The 20,442-nt window shown below is 30.2% G+C and overlaps 2 protein-coding genes across 3 annotated transcripts in view; one reads left to right on the forward strand and one right to left on the reverse strand.

Moving 5' to 3' along the window:
* The window catches only part of LOC107446622 (transient receptor potential-gamma protein-like), a 341,741-nt gene that overhangs the window by 214,158 nt on the left and 107,141 nt on the right, over positions 1–20,442 (reverse strand). For both annotated transcript variants that reach the window (XM_016061317.4, XM_071187238.2), the window contains one exon: positions 5,476–5,534. The gene's annotated coding sequence lies outside the window, so the exon portion shown is untranslated. The remainder of the gene's footprint in view (positions 1–5,475; positions 5,535–20,442) is intronic.
* Positions 19,636–20,217, forward strand: LOC107446598 (uncharacterized). The gene has a single exon (XM_043048034.2). It carries the CDS (start codon positions 19,636–19,638, stop codon positions 20,215–20,217), a length of 582 nt encoding a protein of 193 aa, XP_042903968.2.

Here is a 20,442-nt window from a genome sequence, read left to right on the forward strand (position 1 = left end):
GACACACTTTCAACAGATGAAATTTAGAAATTTTCCTCGATGCCCCCTGCAGAAGACCTCAGGAGTTCTACTAAAGGGGCATAAATGCAATTTCAGTTTGACTGTATTTGCGTAACTAAAGCATCAATATAAACACAAATCAGCAAATAATTTTTTACACTCTAAAAAATATCTGTTCTCAGATTGTTAGAGAATTTAATACTTCAAATAACCAGAATTATTACAAAATTGATTAAACTTAAAATGGGACATTTATTTTTGACTTTCATAACATTTTTTTTTGAATTTCTGAACTGTGAAAAATTTAGAATAAAACTACGGTATAAAGCAATTTGGGTGCATCATCCATAAAATCCATTTTACCGCAAAATCCACTTTAATCACAAAAAATATTCCCTTAATTTTTACAGTAATATTTATTTAATTTGATTGATTCAATGATTTCAGGGAAATTATTACTGTAAAAATTATGGTATATCAGATTTTTTTCTTCCATAACATGTTCGGTAAAAATGCATTTTACGGTAAAAATACTGGCATCCTGAGTGCCGATGCTTTCTACCGTAATACCGAGTCTTTTTATAGCGCACGCAAATTGTGTGTAATTGCAGTTTTTAAAACTCTATCCAAATACTGATCAGACAAAATATTTTCTTGTTTTCAATTTTTTGTTCTTAGAAAAATTTCAATTTTCTTTTCTTGTTCAGTGTTTCATAATTTCAGCCTTGATAAAACGCTAAACAATTCCATAACAAATCATAACAAACAATTCCATAACAAACATCAATCATATCATAAAAAAAAAATCATTCACGGGTATTTACTGCTAATTATCACCCAATATACTTCTGATACTTTTTTCATTTCCTGATCGGACTATTGTTTTAAACCAAATGAAATAATTCTACAGGACTTGACCAGAGATGCGCAAATTGATGATTCCTAATTTATCTCATACTGTGGATAAAAAAAATATGGAATTACTTATTTTAAGTGCAAATTGGAGAGATTAAAAGTTTTGTCCCAACTTACTCGCTATGCAATTGATCCAACGGCTGGTTTTCAGGCTTAGGATTAAAAATTCGATTTAACAGTTAGATCATCGGGATTATCTATATATGGAAAAAAATTCTGATAAAACTACCGTACTGTATAGTAATGACAATTCTAGTAAAAAAATTTCATACATCTGGTTAATAAAGCCGAAATATACTGCATTTTTTAAAAAAAAAACTTTCATTCGGTAATTTTTTCGTTCATGCGGTTACGGTTTAACGGAAGTTCTGATTTTTGAAATTATAATTCTTATTACCACATATTTAGTAAAAAATAAAAAACAGAAAATTAAATTTAACCGAAAATCGTTTTCATGCCATGGTATGGTTTCTTGTATTAACGTTGCTGTGGTGCAAAAGTCCATGCGGAAACCACAGCACGGATTAATACTGTTGATAAAATTATCAAATTTTACCATCTTTACCAAATTTGATCACATATAAAACAGATTTTAATATTTGTTTTACCAAAATTATTACGTGTTAAAAATTACCGAACTTTTCCGTGTTCCCATAGAGCCATAAACACAGTCATATTCTGGTAATTCTGGAAATTTTATTTCACAGCTATTTATGATCCAGTATGCTCACAATGTGACAAAAATACGCCTACACAAGTATTAGTAGAATTGACAATAATTTAATTTCATAAAAATTATCCCTTTTTTAACAAGCGGTTTTTGGCATTGAAGATTTTTGCAATAATTTTCGGCTTTTTATTTTCAAATAAAATATTACGTACGAACGTTCGGTATAACAATTATTTCTACACCATATAGCACGAGGAGATCACACCAAAATACCTAATTATAGGTTTCAATCTTTTGATGCTTAAATGTCAATCGAATATACATAAAGCGTTAGTTTAACTGCCTGCTTAACTTACAAAAAAAATATTTCAGGAAATATAATAATCATGTCGAATGTCATTTTGCAAATAAAATTGAATCGCAATTTCATCTATGCTATGTTCATAAATATAAAATATTTGCTGAAAAATAAGAGCAGGTTTATAAAATAATCGTAGAATTATTGTACGGTAACTGCTGAAAAACTACTAGGAAAAACCTAGAATTTGAACAAACGGTTTTAAACCGTTTCTGATTAGGATGAAAAACAGAAAAAAACTACTTTGTCAACAAAACAGCTCAAAGCCGTCAAATATACAGAGAAAGTCTGTTAAAAGAACGGGAATTTTTTAATGAGCGCATTTGACAAATAAATACAGGAAACAGCTGTATTTTTCTTTAAAAAAAATTTTTTTTAATGTATTAAAGGTTATTATTGCCTAAAAAAACTTATTCTATATTTCTTAAAGATAATACTTAAAATTAATTAAAAAATTTGAAATTAAATTATTTAAAACTTCAGGTTATTCTCCTGAATAAGTTTCCTATAAAAATAAGTTTTTAAATATATAAAAAGATATTGTTTTCTAAAAAGAGATCACTTAAAAGTTAGTCGAAAAGTTTAAAAAAGAAAATGTACCCAGAAAAAAATGTTTTTTATCAAATCCTTTTTATTTGTCTTATAAAAAAAAGGAGCTTAAAGTTTAATTTGAAGAGAAATTTTATCAAGAATTAAGTTTAAAGGGAATGTTATTTAAAATATCGCTTGAGGACTTTAAACAAAACGACCTTCTTTTTCTTCTGAAATATTAAACCGCGATTCGATTCATTTAAATTCATTTTCTTCAATAAATTACATAAGTTCTGAAGTAAGTTTCGTTAGATTCATTTCTGAAGGACATATTTTTCTGACATTTATGGATGATATCTTCCAAACATTAAATTAATCAATGATCAACTGGATGAGAAATAAAATGCAATTTTTAAACTAATCTTTTAATATCAAGCAAATTATTGGAAAGTTGGACGAAATTGGTTCTTGAAGGTTTCATTTTTTAAGGTTTCGATTCGCAACAAAAAGTGCTTGAAATTTAATTTGAATGATAAAATCAGCTCCAAAAATTAAATAATTTAATGTAAAGCTTTATTTTGGTTGCTAAATTAATTACTTTTTGAGAGTGTACTAAAACTCCGCCCGAGTTGAATAAAACTAGATGTCGCAAGGTGATAATAAAAATGGAGATTTGCTAAAGCTAGACTGTCAATTCACGGAAGATGTTAAAATAACAACTCAGTGGGGATTTCCCTAAAGAAAGTAAGTGATTTGATCCCTTTGCGAAAAGATGAAATAATATTGTGTATATCTTACGGTCAATATAATTAATCGGTTAATATTATTAATCGCCAGTTATAATTAATAATAAATAAGACGGTTTGAAGTGAATAATCTATCAGGATATATCACTTTAACGGTTATTAATAATTACCAATTAAGCTTGGGCAATGTAATAATTTTCAACTAACTTGGTTAGATATTTCCAATACACATGCGCAATGGTAATTCTCCGCGCAAACGGCTGGACAATATTAGTTTTTTGTTTACTTTGTTTTGCTCACTTACCTTAAAAAAAAACACTTCAGTGTTGAGTTTCCAGGCAAATGTTTATCAGGCAGTGGCACTTAACCTTAAAAAAACATCAGTGTAAGGTAAGCCGGGTAATGACTTTCACTTCCCTTAATTGTTAAAAATAATAAACAGCGATTATTATAAATAACCGCATTCCATGAACTAATAATTTAAATTATCTTTTGTGACGATATTAAAATTTATGAACTCAAGACTTCAAAAATTATCATTAATCAATAGATATGATGATATATAAGAAAAAAATGAACTTTTAATGCTATTATTTTAAATTAAAACCTAAGTAAAAATCTGTATATTTATTACATCTTTTGTAAGCTTCATCTCTATTATATTCATCCGATTTTTTATTTCATCACTAAAACAGTTAAAGGTTTTGATCAAATCACTCACTTTCTTTAAATAAATAAGTCTGCAGATGTTCCGTAAATTAATCATCTGCTTTAGGGATTCGATCAAGTTTTCATAATTTCGCAACGACATATATATAACCGTCTTTGAACATCCGACCCAATTTACGACTTCTAATTGTCAACTGTAATTTTAAACTCAAGGAGACAAGGGAACTCCTGGATCAAGTATTGGGAGAAATTTGCCTTCGTGGAAGACTTTTTTTATGGAACTAACCCGCATTTGCGTTACATGAAGAGAAAGACCACGAGAACCTCCCACGGTTAGCCTGACGGCAAGGGGACTCTAACCCATGATCCGTCTAACGCTGAGGATATTTCACGTCAGCACTGTGTCGGTGCAAGCAGGATGCGGAATTCCTATCGACTGGGATTCGAACCCGGTTCACCTCATTGAAGGCTCTATCCCCTGAGCCATCGCGGCTCCCAAGACCTATGTGGAAGTAATAAAAAAAGTATTTTTTCCTTCTGGAATATTTATTTACAATAACAACTCAATTTTATACTACACTCCTACACTAAGACCACGCAAGGGTTTAAAAATCAAAGAACAAAAGAAATACATTTGGAATTCATCGGAAATTAAGTAATTTGATCAGATATCATGTTCTTCTGGTAGTTTTATGTGCCCATCTTTAACATTTGAGACACTAGAGACTAAGCCTATCTAACACAATTGAGACATATGAGCCTACCAATTACAGTTGAGACACTAAGCCCATCTATGACAGTTATGACATTGAATCTCAACTATTACAGTTGAGACTTGATTTATCGTAATATTCAGCAATTTTAGAAGTCTTTTTCGTCTCATAACGTGAACTATGTATAAATACTGAAGTTAGTATGTTTCTTGCGATTTTCTGAAATTGTTTTTCTTGTTCTATTTTTATTTTCTCTCTCCTTAATCTTTTTTCTATTTTATTGAAGTCTCTTTCAAAAAGCCATCTTTATATTATTTTTTAAAAAAAAATTATAGCTTTTAAAGGAGTATTTTATAAATTAAGCAACCTATTCAAACAACCAATTTCCATCTAGTCAGAAGCAAATCTATCAGGACATGTCCGACAGATCAAATCCTAGTTTTATTCAACCACACAATTTAACACTAAAGAAAACTAAACATTTTGTAAGTGTGATGCAAAACCCGTTTTAAAAATTTTAAATAATGGCTTAAAAAAATTTTATAAAATATTGAAATTACTCTGCAAGCAATTGGAAACCACATAGTAAAACCGATGGAATAAAAACCAAAGCTTTTCGACTCGAAATTTTAAAAACGCTAACGCCGACAAAAAAAATTATTAACTCTATTTTTAATTGTCTCTCAATTGCATGGAAACTGTTATTACTAGTTATTACTGTATTTACTGTTACTACTCACATGATCCTTCATGTGATTTGTGATAAATTGCTGCAGAGATTTAGTTAAAAAATGCCAGTGTCCGGTTTTATCCAACTCTCTCAAACAACATAAGGAACATAAAATAGGTATTTCAAAAGTAATGGTTTCTTACCTGAATAATAAAGCTCTAATGGTCAAATTTTCTCTCTAATTCACTAATTTTTGTTGAAACTGAAATGAAAAAAGTGCATATTATTAAAATGCCCAATTACATTTTTTTAAAATGGTACCTCATAAATGCATAAATGTCGTGAAATACATGATCATTAAGTTTCAAAATATTGTGAATCTTTTATTCACAGTAAGTCTAAATAATATACTCCGATTTAAGGATATGATATGTAATGTCTACTTAATTTTGGTTTGTAATTTTATTTGATTTTATATCCCTCGTTGAACAATCAACCCAATTTTTGGGTTTACGACTACTAATATTCAAATGCGTAGCCTTATAATTTCGAACCCAATACAGAAGACAAGGGAACTCCTGGATCAAGTATTGGGAGAAATTTGCTGCCGAGGAGGATTTTTTTGACAGAAATTACCCGCATTTGCGTTACATGGAGAGAAAGAGAACCTCACATGCTTAGCCTGACGGTAAGGGGACTCTACCATGATCCGTCAACCACTGAGGATATTTCACGTCTGCACTCTGATTGGTGCAAGCCGGATGAGGAATTCATATCGACAGCCACCGCTGGGATTCACCTCATTAGAAGGCGAACTCTCTATCCCCTGAGCCATCGCTGATCTGGTTTGTAATTCCCATCCAAAACATACTCTAGCTACGCTAGAGTTTTTATACATAAAAAAGAAATTGTTGTATCTTGCCCAGTTTAAATATTTGCTCCACTTAATTAAGAAATTTGCATGTAAGTGATACCTGCAGCAAATGGTACGATGTATTAGGAACGATTTCCCTGGCATTCGTTAAAAAGCTTTTTTTAATTGTTGAGAGTGTTTCTTCAACCAATTTCTGATTGAAATATATAATTGTACAATTTTAAACAGATCTAAAGTAGATGAACGATTTCAGTATGAATATTTTTCAATCTAAATTTTGGTATTTTACTGCTAGAAAATCTAAATATGTAGGTTTGTAGCATTTTTTGTTTCATGCTACCTAGGGAGAAAGTAGTGCTTTCTCACACATTTAAGAATCTTCACCTTGCTATATAAAGGAGAAAACATCCATTTCACCTAAAACTGTTTGGAACATCCAAATACTTATTTATGTCTACTCTCTTATGCTTAAGTATTGCTTTTAATTTAAGATACTGCTTAATTCTGCAAAATGATTGTTTTCTTATAAATCTTCTCTTAACTGATTCGTAGAGACTATTTTATTTGATTACCGTCGTTGTACAGCCAACCCAAATCTTGGGTTTACGACTACTAATATTCAACTAAGTAGCCTTGTAATTTTGAACCCAATCCAGAAGACTATTGGATCGAGTATTGGGATAAATTTGCCTTCGTGGAGGACTTTCTGATGGAACTAACCAGCATTTGCGTTACATGGTGAGGAAAATCCTGAAAATCTCCCACGGTTAGCCTGACGGCAAGGGGACTCTAACCCATGATCCGTCTGCAACTAATTATATTTTACGTCAGCACTGTGATCGATGCTAGCCTGGTGCGGAATTCGTATCGAACAGCCATCGCTGGGACCCTGTTTACAGCATTGGAAGGCCAACGCTCTGAGCCACCACAGCTTCGTAGAGAAAATTGGTGGCTAGAAAAATAATGCCTGAATTTAAGTTGAAAAATGTTCACAAAGATCATTTTTAAATGAAAGGAATGGCATGTTTTTTCCTTTAACTTCAATCCCCAAGAAAATCAAAAAGGGTCAAAGAATTGAAGGCTACTGTGAGTGGCATAATATTAATACTCCAAGCATTGATAGCATATTATTATATTAATATCACTTTTATTTTGACCAAGAAGATTTATTTCAACAGGGTACTATTTCTCTTTTACTTATTCCATTTTTTTCCTCGAGAAAGTTGCAATTTAATATAAGGTGCCGAGAGATTAAAAATAAATAAAAAAAAATATTTCGATGCCTTGTTTTCGAAAGAAAAAATTTCAAAACATTGATAAAAAAAAATATGTCGATTTATATGATCTTAATCAGATCGGATTTTACCATTTTAAGCAGTTAGCACCTTATAATAATTCTCTTGGTAGCAACGCCATCTATGAAGCAAAATAAATAAACCTATAGAATTATTTTTTTTTGCTGAATCTGCAATAAAAAGTAGGGATTGAAAGTTCCCCCCCCCCCAGCCTCAGAGGTGGGAGTGGTTTGGAGTCATTGGATACCTTTTAAAAAGAAATATTGAAACCTTCTTTTTCCATCGGATGACCAAACTTTTTTTACACCCTGTATAACCAGTTATTTTTATGTATGATGCCGAAGAATAATCTTTTAAAATCATATTTATTAGACAAACATAAATTTTCATGCATGCAAGAAAAAATAATTTGAGAATGACGAAAAAATTGGCAGAATATGTAAAGGAAATATATGATTTGTTACAATTTTGTCCATTTACAATCAAAATCTTTTTTTAAGGTGGACAAGGGTCAAAACATGGCCTACAGAACTGAAAATCTATAGACGTTTCAGTAATTGTAACAACATAAGAGCACTTTAAAATTTCGAAGAAAAAAAATTTGCAACGATCTAATAAACATATCATATATATGTCAAAAGTTTTTTACTTATTTATTTTTTAAACAGAGCCCTTTCTTCAGGAGCGAGGAGTTTGCCCCGGGCATTCTTGTACCTCTGCACACACTGCATTTGGAGTTACTGCATCTAATACGAAGTAATAGCAACCTTATTATGCCGCCCTTTGTACAACCACCCCCCATAAAAAAAACTTCCCCATAGCCAGGTGATTAATAGGTTTTGACCTACTTCTACTGTAAAGAGAAGATTTATGTATTTGAAGATAGGATCAGATGCCTCAAGGCTTATATTTACAGATTAAGTTTCAGATTATGATTCATAGAACTTTTTCATTTATAATACTTGATTATTGATTTTGAAGGCTCATCTTTCCTAAGATTAGGAGATTTGATTATAAATTTAAGAATTCATCTGAAACTTTTTTCGAATCACAAATAAAAAGCGTACACATTTAGGAAAAACGCTCTAAGAATCTAAGAAATGACTGTAAAGGAATACTTGATGGTAGTAGGAAAAAAAGATGAAATTATAGATGATTATTAGAAACACCTTCAAAATGCAATCTCACTGATTATGATGTTCCCTTCAATTGTGATTTCAATCATCTTTTTATTTCCTCTTAGCTTAAATATTAATTAACCCCATTTTTGAATATTTATTTTGGTACAATTTTAATTTTTATAAGGACAGTCCTTTTAGAACACTCTTTATTGTTACACTAAAAATTGAAAATTTGAAAAATGTTAGAATATCATGTAAATAAAAATTGGTGATTTAAGTTGGTGTTGTTTCCAATGCTACTTGCCAATACCTGCAAGTCTGCTTGAGAAAACAAAGCGAATTTTACAGCGGAGTGTGTGTTTCTTGTTTTTCTGTGACGCCATCTCTGGCCAAGAATATGACTTTCAGCCACAGATACACCACATCTCAGTCCGTTTGTAGGGCGGACTTATTCATACAACCATTTATTCATCCACGTATCATAATTTTAATCTGAACCACAGAATGATTAATCTCCAATTCAGTACCCTAAGAGGTATTGACTTTGTGACCCGACAGATTTAATCTGCACCAGTCACCATTTATTACACGGGGAGTCTTCGACCGGCGGGTATCTAATTCACGACCTCACGAACATGGACCCAACGTCCTACCTACCTGGCTGTCCCGTGATTTAAGTAAAAAATTATCGGTGTTGTTCGCGTTGCAATAAAGATATTTCATTAATAAATTAAACGAGAGTTAGATCAGTTAAATATTGAACAAGCAATTGAGCAACCTAAATTATTTATCAGATTCATTTAAACGAACAACATATTAAGATAACATCTTTTTCATCAATTGTAACACAATTCGGAATTAGATAAAAAAAAAAATTAAAATTGGAAATGAGTCTGGTGGAGAAAACAGCGACAATATAATGATGGGTAACGCTAGACTTTCCATACAGTTAAGAATATTGTGTCACTAAAATAATAATAAAAATTTATCAAAGTGAGAAGAGATAGTTGAAAATATTGAAAACAACATAGTGGAAATTCCTATTACCACTTAACACCAGTTGAAAATTATTAAACTACCCAAACTAAATATTTAGAAATATTAAAGAGACAAGTATAATTGGCTAGATTTCAGGAGTAAATTCAAAAACTTAATAAGCAAATAATTCTTTACCCATAAGTGTTTATATTTGTAATTAATTTAAGGACGCGTTGCCGTGAATGTTGTTAAAGGGTTCGCATTATCGAATGAAAATTACGAAAAGGCCCTTAAATTATAATTTCGCTAGAGAATATTTAACAAATAAAGAAAGAAAATAAGCATGTTCTACGTTTAAGATTCTAAAAATACAGGCGTTATACAAATCAACGACCGGATTTTGAATATTTTTGAAACTATTACAATAAATGGTGTTAAAAGAGAATGTGTTTCTTCAGTTACGAATCTTTAACCTTTTTAAAGGACAAATATCTAACCTGTCCATAGATTTTGAAGTTTCACAGTGTCAGTAGCTCACAATAAAATGGCATCGGTAGTTTAGAGACAGCGTAATTTCATAGACGGAAATCCGTCGTTCTTGGTGGCCATGTAATTAAGAATAAATCATTGGCCACCCGTATACCCAAGACATACACTGCTTATGAACTGCCAAAAATATTACAAGAACTTTACGCTCTTGTAGAGAATTAAGAGCCATTGACAGTGCGTAATGTGAAAGAAACTTGATAACAGATTTGATGATTGTCGCCTAACGAAAGGACCGAATCTAACAATTTTCGTTGAAAATAATTCTTCTTGAAATTCTTCTATCTTATATTATATTGTGTGCAATAGTTATAGCATAGTCATTATTTTGGGCTAACCATGTATATCAGGTCTACGAAACTTACATGGCTTATTCCAAGTGAAATACACCACAAATTTTTTGTGAAAAAGTACTTACTGAAAAAGGACTAAAATAATTTTTCAAATGTCATTGGACCAAAACAACGATGAGCAGGCCATTTCGAAATTTTGTGACATTAGAAAGAAAATAGTTACAGCTAAGTAATTAAATTATTAAAATGCTGAATACATGTATATATATATATATATATATATATATATATATATATAAATACAAGAAAACACGAAGAAAGTTAAGAAAAACAATAAGTTATTTTTCTTTGTTTTATTCTTCGTTATGAACTTATATATATATATATATATATATATATATATATATATATATATATATATGGGTGATTCTTTGGAAACATGACAATTCGGAAAAAAAATTTCTTCAAATTTAAAGTCTTCAAAACAATCTAAATATTTTTGTATATTTATTTAGTTACATTTATTAACATCTTACAGACAGCAGTGTAGTTTATTTACATTTGTTAAAAAAAAAATTGACGAGAAGGCCAGGAAAATGACATACTAGCTTAGAAGTTAAGAAAACAGTCATTTTAATCTAATAGTAAGTAACTCAACTTAAGAAACTCAAAAAGTCAAAGTTGAAAAATTAATTTTAACTTTTTATGTAAATAAATTCCAAAAGTAAATATTGTGAGCAATTTGAACATACCGTTTCTTCTCGGCTTCTCGTTTTTTTTTTCCTTGATTGTTTTTAGGCCCCATGTTTTAAAATAACCTAGTAAAATTAATTTTATAATAATTTACATCGGAAATTTTTTATTATATTATTTAAATTTAAAATATTTCAAATCCTTTTATTTTACAACTTTATTACATTCTTTAATTTATGCACCCAAGTAGAGTTTAAAGACTATGACAGAATTAAATTGTACAGTGATGTTCTTAGCTAATCCTTCATATTTTAACTATCTGTGTTTTGAAGAAAAAAAATAATATAATGCCTTTGCATTATAAGGACCATGAATTATTTAAATTAATTCGTTTATCCGTTGTAGGAAGAATTAAAAATGCTTTTGTTGTTGATAAGTAAATAAAATTGTGCATAATAATCAATAACTAAACAAATAAATAACTTTGAGCATATTACAAGCATATTACAATCTCACATAAACTGGGTATTAGGTTAATATTTGCTTTTCCTCATTACATTATACTGTTCAAAAAATTTTCTAGCAACTGGCCTTCATAAGCCAGGATAATGACAATTTGCCATTTTACAGCATTTAACTTTACTTTAGATTAACATTTCGGCCTAAGACGTTTACTTTCCGCAGAAAACAACAAGATTTCTTGAAATAACTCAGATAAATCTATGCAGTTTATATTATTAATGATTTCAAGAAGACAGGATGACAAAATGACAACATAAAAACCTACTCACCTTGTAAAATTTTTTGAAATAGATTTCGAAAAAGAAATTTGGTTCTTCATTCCTGAAATAAGACACATTCTGATAGGATGGCATTCTAATCAATCTCTGAACCTAAGATATTGATTGCTGGCGCTATCTATTTCTGTTATAAATTACTAAAAAAAAAAGCGGTCAGGAAAATGAATGATTTTCATGTGACAAACAAATTATTGACAGAAAAAATAATTTTCAACAAAGTTTTTGGAAATAATACCCTCTGCATATATTCTGTAAATGCTTACAAAGGTCTAGATGAGAAAAATTAGATTATGAGAAAATTTTAAACTAGTTATTATTGGAAATATTCTCTGTGGCATACCAGGAAAATGACATTTTGAAATTCAATTAAATTTTTTAAAAATACAAAACAGTCAATGCTAATGCAAAGTCATTTTAAAATGCTAACAGCTATGCTATTGATTATTTCTTTTCAGAAAAAAAAGTTCTTTTAGTAGTATAGTATTAGGTCTTGGAGCAAAAGACTGTCAATAGTTGTACTTCGTGAGAATCACCCATATATACATTCGCATAATGTTGAATGTCATATTTTTCAACATAAAGAAATCGAGAAGGTTTTTTTTCCCTTTTGATCTGTAAAAAAATTAATATAATTCAATATAATTCAAGTACAATCTGTTTTAAAATCTGCTATACAAAACTGTAAAAAAAATGAAAGTGGTTTTTGCACAATAACAAAAATTCCTGGTCTCATTTTTTTTTTATAAAAAAATCAAGAAAATATTCTTTTGGTTGGATTACGATCAAGGAACTTTATCATTTAGCTTAAAAAAAACTTTAAATAATTGGAATAAAGTCCACCTCTTATTTTTAATGACCAAAACAGTAAAAAAAAACTTTTGGAATTTTTTTATATTAAAAAAATATGATATTTAACATTATAACAAAAAACAATAACTAGTAAGAAATAAAAAAACTTACTCGTAAATAAAAAGATATTAAATTTGTTTAACATATGCGGCATTATCTGCAGTTACGCTTTTTCTTTTTAAATTTAGTCAGATTTCAAAGTGGTTGCAGTTTGATCTAAAACATTCTGAAAAGATTATTTCAGCCTTACTTCATGAAGAACTTTTTGCAAAACATTTTCATGAAATGCTGTACCATTACGACGACTACTTTAGTCGGCCTCACGTGATATGGCAGCATGATACCTTTGAGGATTTGTTTGGATTCACTTGACCTCCAGAATAACCGAAAACTTACAATAACATATTTTAACAAAACTAATGCCTCCTGAAATTAACAGAATCTGGTTGTCCACACACAGTCTTAGAAATTTCGCAGGAAATCTATTTTGTTTCGAAATTTTAAAAATGATAGACGGATGGAAATTATTTATCCATACAAGATAAGATATACTTTCTGGTACGTATGAATAAAGAGCAAATGACAAAGCAAAAATTGCGGTTTCAAACACAAAATCCGCCCTCATTGTTTAAACGCAAAATGACAGGAGAAATTAACTAGACAAACTAAGGTTCATGTTTATAGAACCAAATTTTTATATCCATTTATTTAATCTTCATCCAGGCTTTGCTTTGATTATTTATTCATACATTTCTTAATATCAACACAATTTTGGTTGTATTAATAACAATGAGTATGAAACATTACGGACTCAAATTTGTCTTCAAATTTCACTTTATATAAATAGAACAGCAAAATATTTCATACCGATTTCAGAAGGGGCAGTACGAACATATAATTTTGGAAAACACTCTATTTTAGCTTTTACAACCCATTTTTCTAACTTTTATTTTGCCCAGCTTTATTTGTAAGGGTTTTATTTATTTCACTTTTTATTTCCAGAGATGGTGTCACAGAAAGACAAGAAACACACACTCCGCTGTAAAATTCGCTTTGTTTTCTCAAGCAGACTTGCAGGTATTGGCAAGTAGCTTTGGAAACAACACCAACTTAAATCACCAATTTTTATTTACATGATATTCTAACATTTTTCAAATTTTTAATTTTTAGTGTAACAATAAAGAGTGTTCTAAAAGGACTGTCCTTATAAAAATTTAAATATTATTAAAATGAAAGTGAAATATTATAAATAAATAATAATAAAATTTATTATTATTTATTTATAAATTAGACGATAGATAATATAAATTCGACAATTAGATAAATTAGACGATATATTATATAAATATAGAATATTTATTATATCAGGCATTATATTAGTTTATTATAATAATTGGACCAAATTATTCGACGCAGTGTAGTGTTTTAATTATTACATGCTTTGCAGGAGTTTCTATGGAATACTTTTATATTTAAACATACATGTAATGGGGTTTTATTCAGGAGAATTTTCATATTCGTCCTAGTTGTATTTATTAATAATGTTTTGCATTACAATGTTAACCCCAATTGATACACGAACATGAAAAAGTGTAAACCGGTTTCAGCCGGGTAAAAACAAATATGCTGTATAGTATCACCAAAAAATTAGGATTTTACATAGAAACTTATAGTGCGTCTAATAATTTGGCCAGGGACTTCTACTTTTTATATATCTTGGCCATTTTTAAAAGGATCCTTTGATTCATATTGACTAAACTCATCTCCTGCAAGTGATCAAACTCTTTTATTGTCAAATTTTGTAAACCTTCATTTTGTTCGATGTTTAATTATTTGTCCATATTTTATGTATTTAATTGGATTTTAATAAAGGCGACGGAGGGCGCAATGCCACCGATTAATAAATACCACGGGCCGCTCAGTCGGAATTTGCCGCTGTGAATCAGCCTGAGGAGAACATCTTCACGACGACGGATCAAGAATTTTTCCGGGTACCCTTGTTCTAGGCAAGTATAATAACTTATCTTTTTTGATAAGGAAATTCATAAATTACCGAATGAAATAAGTCCTTGCATTGATATTTTATCCTTCCCCCAAATAAAGGAAAAAAGTTACATTTTATTAGACAATGGGTCAATCAGAAAGCATCGCAGTTCTTAAAAAATGTAAATAATATTTTTTGATCATCTAAAAATTTGCAATTTATGCATTAAGGGTTAGCAAAGTAGCCAAAAAAATTCTACTTATAAGATAGCCTTCGCTAAGTAAGTGTATTGAAGTGAAATTTCAGCTCTAGCACACTAAACCCTGATTTTGATAATTCTAAAAACATAAATATTTAAATTAGTGTGATTTTAAAGAAAGAAAACTAGTTATATCAGATTTGTACTTTAACATTGTAAATGATAAAGAAATATATAATAAACTTTAAAAACAATATCACGTTGATGCTTTCTGAAATAAGGGTGTGTCAACAATGAACTATTAAAAACGAAAATCATAGATGAAGAGAAGACCCTTTGTAATCGCTTGAAAGAATTCTCGAAAGTATTGGAATCAGAAGAGTACCGACTTTAAAGGATAGATAATGAGAGATTTTAAAGAAGTGATTCTATTCATAGATATATATTCAAGTTCCTCAAATGTTCGAAGTTTTCATTAGAAGGCACTTTACAAAGTTTAAAACGATGATTTTCTTCTTAGAATACTAAAAGGTTTTGGCTGATTATCGTAGTGAAAACATGTTTGAAAAGAAAACTGCTTCTACCTGCCGCATACGCAGTGGTAGAAAAAGCTGATGAGTATATAGTCAAATTATTAGACACACAATAAGATTTCATGTAAAAATTTAATTATCACTATACAGCCTTATTGTTTTGACGTGGCTGAAACTGGTTTACACTTGTTTAATTTCGTATATCAATTGGTTAACATTGTAATGCAATACGTTATAGATAAATACAAATAGGAAGTTTATAAATGCATGTTTAAGTATAAAAGTATGTTTAAGTATAAAAGTATTGCATATAAACTCGTACAAAACATGCAATTATTAAAACACTACAGTGCGTCTAATAATGTGGTCTAATTATTATAATATATTAATATAATACCTAATATAATAAAATATTTATATAATATATCGTCTAATTTATCCAATGGTCGAATTTATATTATATATCGTCTAATTTAATCAATTGATGCACGAACGTAAGAAAGTGCAAACCGATTTCAGTCGCGTAAAAACAATAAAAGTGTATAGTATCACCTGATATTTAAGATTTTAAATAGGATTTTATAGTGCTTCGAATAATTCAGCCAGGGACTGTACATCTGGTTTGCGCGACTTTTTTGACGCATGTGAAAACAAAATTTATACAAAGGTTCAAATGCTAGTTTTAGCTTATAAATTGATATTTTTATTTATTTCTTAGTAAAATTTCAAATGAAGCTAATAGCAATCACTGCATATATCAAGCCTCGCAAATAGAAATCTATAAAGGTGACAATCCAAGATTCCTCTGGAGTGAAAGCTACTCGACAGAAAACACGAATCTACAAGTATGCAGAATGATACGAGTACTCTTTGCAGTAGCCTCAAGTCTTGTTCTTCAAAAGCCAAGATAAAACATTATCTAAAGAGGTATCTTCTCTCACAGTTCTAATTTATTACATGATTCATTCTTTGCTGATTGCCATGCATTTTGTGAAAAAACAGTAGATGAAGCACTTACCACATACTCACTAAGCTATGATATTTTTTGAAAAAAATCCAGCATGTGCTAAAGAAAAGTAAGAAAAAAAAATTTAAAGCTGTTAAATATAAATTAAAAGAACTTACATTTGAAATTAAGTTGAACTTTAAGAAGATTTTCAATAAAATTTTAATATTTTCAAAATTTCTGTGACCAAACATTATATTTTTTATTTTGCTGTAGAAAGTATTGAAAAATTCTTATTTAAAAGTAATGAAACAAAAGAGTTACAAACTAAACAATTACGAGTCAAATATTTAATTCCAATTCATATAACTGCTTGATGCATCAAAGAATTTTTGCTTTTAGGCATAACAGCTTGCCGAAAGCTGTTTTGTAACGCCATAAGGACATTAATGGAATAATTAAGCATCGATGTGCGTATTCTCTAAATAAAAAAGTAGCGAACATTCAGTTACTCAAAATTCATACAGCAAAAAACTCATTTAAGTTGAATTAGTTTATTTGAGAATAAATTTAAAAACAATGATATCATTATTATTTTTGTTGCATCGGAAGAAAGAATAGCTCATTTAAAACATTATCATTCCAAAACTCGAACTCACGGGACCTATATTGTAAATTAGATGAAACAACAAAAAAGAAATCAGATCTTTAATGTGTTTCGGATGGTATAATCTAGATCTTGTTTTTAAAATAAAGGTTCGTAAGGAATATTTGAAGCTTTGTAGGTGAAAGAATTTTACGAGTATACTAGCTCAACACAAGGATATCATTGTCCTGAAAAGGAAAATCCAGTGTAGCTAATTTCACGTGGACTTTCTCTAACTGAGTTTGTGCCGAGAAGTACCGAAACGAGCCGAGTTTATCTGTCTAAAAAAATTATATCCAATCAAGGATCTAAAATGTGTCAAAAAATGACAATCAAATGACAATCGACATATATATATATATATATATATATATGTCGGCTCATGGGCCTCATTCCCTAGCGTAACGAGAAAAAGAGGGAAAATTATTATTCTCCTGTGAGACTGGAAAAACATTGGATGTGGATAATCACTTGTACACTTTCGAAATCCACAATATCTCCAGCTGTTGTTGTCTTTATACCTAATGTTATTGTTATTAATAAGAACCAAAAAGTGCAGATAGTGGTCCGTCGTGATTTACTAAAATATCAAGCGTGTTGGTTTTAGGCCGACATTGTCTGACACGTCGAGCACACGGAGCGCTCGAATCAAAATACAACTATGGATAAAATAGCGAAACTAATTAAAGCAAAAATTTCCTTGAAAGGAAATAGTACTCGAATCGAAACCTTTGTCGATGGTATATCTGAAGATATTCCTAATACTACCATACTTGAAGTGAAATTGAAGAAAAGTTGAACAATTACAAACTAAGATTGATGAATTAAAAGTGCATTCCTTCGATCTTGAAAAAAATCACTGATCAAGAATTGGAAGAATTCAAAAAAGAAATCGAACAACGTGAATCTCGTCTAAAAGATTTAGAGGTAAGCCTCAAACTTTTAATTGAATTTAAAAAAGAAACTGTATCAACTGTAAACGATGTTAAACAAATTAATCGAACTGAGAATATAACTGACACAAAAATTCCACCTATTATACTCCCAACATTCTCGGGAAGATATGAACACTATAGTAACTTTAAAAACCAGTTTGATGACTTCATCACCTCTAATGATCAACTCACTCAGTAGCAAAAACTTTATTATTTTAACTCATGTCTCTCAAATGAAGTAAAAGAATTTGCTTCCTCATTTGACACATTTTCTTCATTATATGAAGCCCTCGATTCACGTTACGATAATAAAAGGTTAATCGTTGATGTGCATGTAAATTCCATCCTAAATTTTAAAAATATAGAACGTGAAAATGCTACAGAAATTCGTGCAATGATAGATTGCATTCAAAAGAATTTACGAGCTTTAAAAGCGTTAAAATATGAACGAAACGATTTAGTTAACATTTTTCTTCAAAACATAATGCTTAACAAATTAGAAAAAGAAACTCAAAAGAACTTGGAATTAATACAAAAAACAAAAGAAGTTTCGTCATACGAACAATTTATTACATTTTTAGAACAACGAGAACTCTTATCGGTAAATCGAAATTGTTATTCAGAAACGAAAACAATTAAGAAAACAACTAATTTCCCATTTAAAAGAATGAAAATATAGAGAATAAAAACTGTGCAATTTGTTTGAAAGAATCACATCCCATATTTCGCTGCGATCAATTTTTAAAATTAACAAAAGATTTGAACTATCATAAACTATGTAAAATTTGTTTGAAAAAAATCATAAAAAAATGGGAATGTAAATCGTGTTATGTATGTAATTGTGGTCAACGCCATTCGAATACATTATGTTTCAGACGACCTGTCGCTGAGAAAAGAAAACAGCTGGCGTCAGAAAATCAAATAGCTGACTCAGCATTCTAAGGATCAGAAATAAAAACAGAAAATAAAAGTTCCACTGCGGAAATGAATTCTCTTCATAATGCGGTTTTAAGTAATACTTCTAATGAAAATAAAAAGAATGTTTTATTATCTACTGGAAATATTCCCTTGCAAAAAAGGGATAGGTCATTAATTAAATGTAGAGTTATTTTCGATCCAGCATCAAATGTTAATATATTGAGTAAGAAGACAAGTGAAATTCTTGGGATTAAATTAGAAAGAATCCAAAATCCAAACATCCGTGGCTGGACTTAATTCGACTAAACAAAACCTGAAAGGAAAATTGCGTACTATCATTTCAAATAAAAGTGGTAGTTTTAAAGAACCGATTGAATTCTTACTCGCAGATTAAATTACGGGTCTGACTCCAAATGTCAGTTTAGACATATCGAAAACGAAAATACCCGAGTTTTTTTTAATTAGCGGATCCTTCATTTTTTGAAGTGGAAGAAGTTCACTCTTTATTAAATGCTGATGATTTTTTAGAATAATTAAGGATAACGTTTATAAAGTAAATGAAGAGTTGTGTTAAAAGAAACGGAGTTCCGATGGATCGCGAGTGGGCGACTCGATGAGATAAAATTTAATAATGAAAATTCGTGCTTTCTTCTTAAAAACAATGATTCTATAGACGATACCTTAAAACGCTTTTTTGAACTTGAATCTCTCGGCATAAAAGACGACCCTTGTCTTCGAGAAGAAGATCAAGCCATGAACATTTTTGAACAAACTGTACAATATAAAGATGGTCGATATATAGTTGAACTGCCATTCCGTAAACTCTGGAAAGAATTATCGAATAACGTTTGCGCTGCAAAACAACGATTTCGTAATTTGTGGAGAAGATTGCGGTTCGATAAAGAACTATATTCTCAGTACCAAAATATCATTCGGGACTATTTAGATCAAGGAATAATCGAAGAAGTAGAGATTTCTGAATCAAACTTTGATAGATCCTTGTTCTATTTACCACATCAGGCCATTAAAAAGGAAGGTCGTGTTACAACTTCAACTCGAATAGTGTTTGACGCAGCATCTCACCTGGTGGACGAACTTTCATTGAATGACTGTTTATGGCCAGGTCCAAACCTTTACCCTAACCTTTTCAAAATACTTATCTACTTTAGACTAAGCCGAGTGGCTATTTCATCAGATATTCGTCAGGCTTTTTTGCAAATTTACATTGCGGATAAACAAAAGGATACAGTACGATTTCTGTGGACAGACAGTGATCCTCGTTTAGGCTCAAAACCAAAACTTCGAATTTATTGTTTCAAGAGATTACTTTTCTGACTGAACACTAGCCCTTTCCAACCAGCGGCCAACATTAAACATCACATTAAAAAATACAGAGAGGAATATCCTATGACTGTACATCTTCTAGATTCTTACATGTGCGTAGATAACTGGATCACAGGTCAAGATACCCGAGAAGACGCACTTATAATTTCCCGAAGTGCGAAGAAAATCATGAAGGAAGCTGGAATGGAAATGAGAAAATGGATTAGCAACGACTCC

Source organism: Parasteatoda tepidariorum, chromosome 11 (assembly GCF_982258835.1).
Source record: "Parasteatoda tepidariorum strain Cologne lab strain chromosome 11, Ptep-v5.0, whole genome shotgun sequence".
In the NCBI taxonomy this organism is placed as follows: domain Eukaryota; kingdom Metazoa; phylum Arthropoda; class Arachnida; order Araneae; family Theridiidae; genus Parasteatoda; species Parasteatoda tepidariorum.